The 3293-nt window shown below is 42.3% G+C and overlaps 1 protein-coding gene across 1 annotated transcript; it reads right to left on the bottom strand.

Moving 5' to 3' along the window:
• Nucleotides 1-209: 209 nt before the first annotated feature.
• FAM24B (family with sequence similarity 24 member B) lies at nt 210-2374 on the bottom strand. The gene is made up of 3 exons (XM_077759458.1): nt 2171-2374; nt 1383-1503; nt 210-465 (listed from the first exon to the last, which is right to left on the bottom strand). Exons 1-3 carry the CDS (start codon nt 2250-2252, stop codon nt 288-290), a joined length of 381 nt encoding a protein of 126 aa, XP_077615584.1. The 5' UTR covers nt 2253-2374; the 3' UTR covers nt 210-287.
• Between the last annotated feature and the right edge of the window lie 919 nt (nt 2375-3293).

Here is a 3293-nt window from a genome sequence, read left to right as displayed (position 1 = left end):
ATCAGCACAGAGCCCGACGTGGAGCTCAAACTCAGGAACTGTGAGATCATGACCTGAGCCGAAGTCGGACCTTAACCATCTGAGTCACCCAGAAGCCCCTAAGTGCATTTATAACAAACAACGACAAACACCAGAGGCAAAGGATTATTTTCAATATTGCATTTATTGAAAAGTACATAAATATGTTATATAATACATAATGTAAACACTATAAAACTTGACTTGAATAATAAAACATTCTACTAGGAAAGAAATACTGCACATGAAGATTTTTGTGCCCACCCAAGTCAGAGTCCCTCGTTTATGTCACAGAAGCACGGTGGCAGGGAATCAAAGTCGGCATACAAGCTACATTCGTCACAGCATTGGAGGTTGGGATAGGACCCAGCAGTGATGGCTGCAGCTGCGACCTTGTCCAGGGGTGAATTATTTTTTAAGGCCAAACACAGAGGTGCCTTTGAACATCTCAAGAAAAGACATACAAAAAATGTAGGATTAGAATTTTTCTTCTCCATCCGTTTGTCACAATTATCGGGGGTATGTGGGAAGTTTAGGGCTGGAGCCAATCAAATGTATGACACGAACCCAAAATTAGAGCTCTCTGGCCCTGTCCCAAGTTCCTAGCTAACCCCCTCCTCTCCCAGGACTGCTAGAAATGTAAAATCAGGTTACAGCAAATAAGGGAGAGTGAATTGCAAGGGTGGCTCACCCAGCTGACTGCTACAGGCCCATCAGGTGCAGGGCATGATCGGGAAGGGGCCACAGAGGGCCACCCCCCAGGTCCTGGGATTTACCTTCTAGCTCACAGGCTTAACTTCCCTAGGATGGGAACACCACAACTTCTGAGGACCCACATTTGAAGGCTCCTATCTTTTGTCTAATCTAACTCCCTCGCGTGGGTGTGCCTGGGGATCTTCACAGCTCAGTTTTCCTACAGTCCTACAGGCCCACCTCCCTGTCCCAGAGGTCAAGCACAGTGAATGAGAGAACACCTGAGAGATTCAGCCAGCCTATCCTCTGAATGAGTCCAAGACCCAGACATATTCATAGCCTCCTGCACAGTCTGCAGTGCCTGGGACAGAGGGAGGGCCCAGCCAGTGTGCTGAATAAACCAGCTGAGGGTCAATGCAGGGAAGGTAGGTGAAGCAAAGCAGCACCCAACCACCGAGCCTAGAACATTTTACTTATGAGCTCACAGCCCTAAGCCAGAAGGGGGGAAAAACCAAGATTCTACACTCACCTGCCTTTGCCTTTTCCAACCTACTTGCTGTTCCTGACCTCACCTAGGGTGAGGCCACAGGGCAAGGAATGACCTTGCTCAAGCAGAGAGCCCCAGGTATCCTATTTGAGGGGTATTTTTCACTCTTACCCACATCACTCACTTCAATGCGTTGGCTATTTTGTAGTAGAGACAGATGACAACACCCATCAGCACAAGCATGGCCACCAGGATACCGCCAGCAATGCAGAACATAATTATTGTGTTGATTTTAGGAGACTTACCTAGGCAGAGAAGTGCAGACAAGTGATGAATGTGGCTTCCCTCCCCACACACCCACCTAGCAACCTCAACAGCTTCTTCTAGTGGAAAAAGAATGAAACCCAAACCACAGATCCTTATGCAAAATGAGTCTTCCCAGGAAGGCCTAGGACCCTAAACTGGCCCAGAGAGGTGGAAAAGGGTTTAGTTATGAATGAGAGGAGACTGAAATGCAAAATCCAGAAAGAAAGAAGAAAGTGGAAGAGTCTTTTTCTTCCTTTCATGGGCAGTAATGTGCAGCTGTAAGCAACAAAACACCTGCACTTGAACAAATGGTTTTACTCCCAGACATCTGGGATTTCCTGGAATACAATCACTTTCAGATTCAGAATTAACTCCTCACTTGATATCAGGCTTAAAAATCTCCTATGGGAACGATTAAGGGGATGGCTTTTTAAAAATGTTATGTTCAACAATGCTGATAATATACAAATCCATCTTCTAAGTGATACAAGTTTCAGGAAAACAGTTTTCTATTCTCACACTGACAACTGCCATTTTTCCTTCTAAATCCTCTCCGGAAATCCAGTTTTTCTGGAATAAGCAATTTGTTTAATCTTACTCCCTGAAACTTGGGGAAAGTAAGCAAAGACTGATGAATAAACAACCCAACTGCCAAAACATACTTACTAGGGTCTATCTCTTCCATGCTCGATGAATGCAGGCAGCAAAAAAAAATTACAATTAATATAAACTTTAGGGAACAGTACATCTTATCAGGGCTTTCTCAAACTTTTAAATTGAGAAAGAAAATTCTAATCAACCCTTTTAGGAGTAATTAAGAGAGAAGTTTGAAGAGCTAGGTTTTAGATGCATCATCTCCGCGAGGGCTGACAGAATGTACAGCCACTCTCCAGCTCCAGCTTCTGTGCCTGTCAGGTCATACATAGGATGTGTGACATCAACACTTCAGACACCAGCTCCCTTTCACAGTGTTCTGAATTCCATTCCACGTTCAGATATATTTTAAGACCAATAGCAAGATGAATGTCCAAATCCTATTCTAAATCATTTACTCTCAGCCTCACCTTTTTAAGTTTTCATCCCTCAGAGAACCTTTTAAGGCTTTACTATTAAACAAAAGCAAATTTGGGATTTTGATAGAATAAAATGACAGTAGTGTGGGGAGGCTAATATCTAAAAATACTCATATCTAAAAGTTCAATTATAGAAGGCTGGGTAGATTTTATGCTGTGGCAACACAGTAGAATAATATATAGTTGTAGTCATTCTACAGGACTCAGATATAGGTTTATTGACTTCAGAATATTATCATCCTTTATGGCTAAAGCAAAAAGATTTCAAAAAGTAATTTGAATAGGATGCCTGTTATAAATCAGGTTTCTATTATTTTAAGGTACTCACACCCAACAAAGTTTGTTCAATTAAAAGAGGAAACTGTTTTAACTATGAAGGGTTATTTCTTGTTGCTCTATCCAAACCTGGGTGGAATCACAAACAGCAGGGGAATTATCAATTAAAGCAGTCGCATAAGACCTCTGAAAATTCTTTCCTCTCTAAAAGCAATGAGAAATCTAGCAGAAAAACTGCCTTTTACAGACACTGAAAATCAAAAACTTGGTGCAGTTCAGGAAACATTTATTTAAGAAGAACTGAATCTCAATATAAACAGCAAGGTTTGTGGCATTGTTCCATCATTCCCTCTCCAGCTCCATGGCAACCTTGAAAATAATGGCCCAAGCTCCAATGCAGCCACCAAAGGGAAAACAGAGGTAAAGCTGTATCAAAGCCT

Source organism: Crocuta crocuta, unplaced genomic scaffold (genome assembly GCF_008692635.1).
Source record: "Crocuta crocuta isolate KB4526 unplaced genomic scaffold, BGI_CrCroc_1.0 scaffold1063, whole genome shotgun sequence".
Taxonomy (NCBI): Eukaryota; Metazoa; Chordata; class Mammalia; order Carnivora; family Hyaenidae; genus Crocuta; species Crocuta crocuta.
This window is presented reverse-complemented; position numbering and strand designations above follow the sequence as displayed.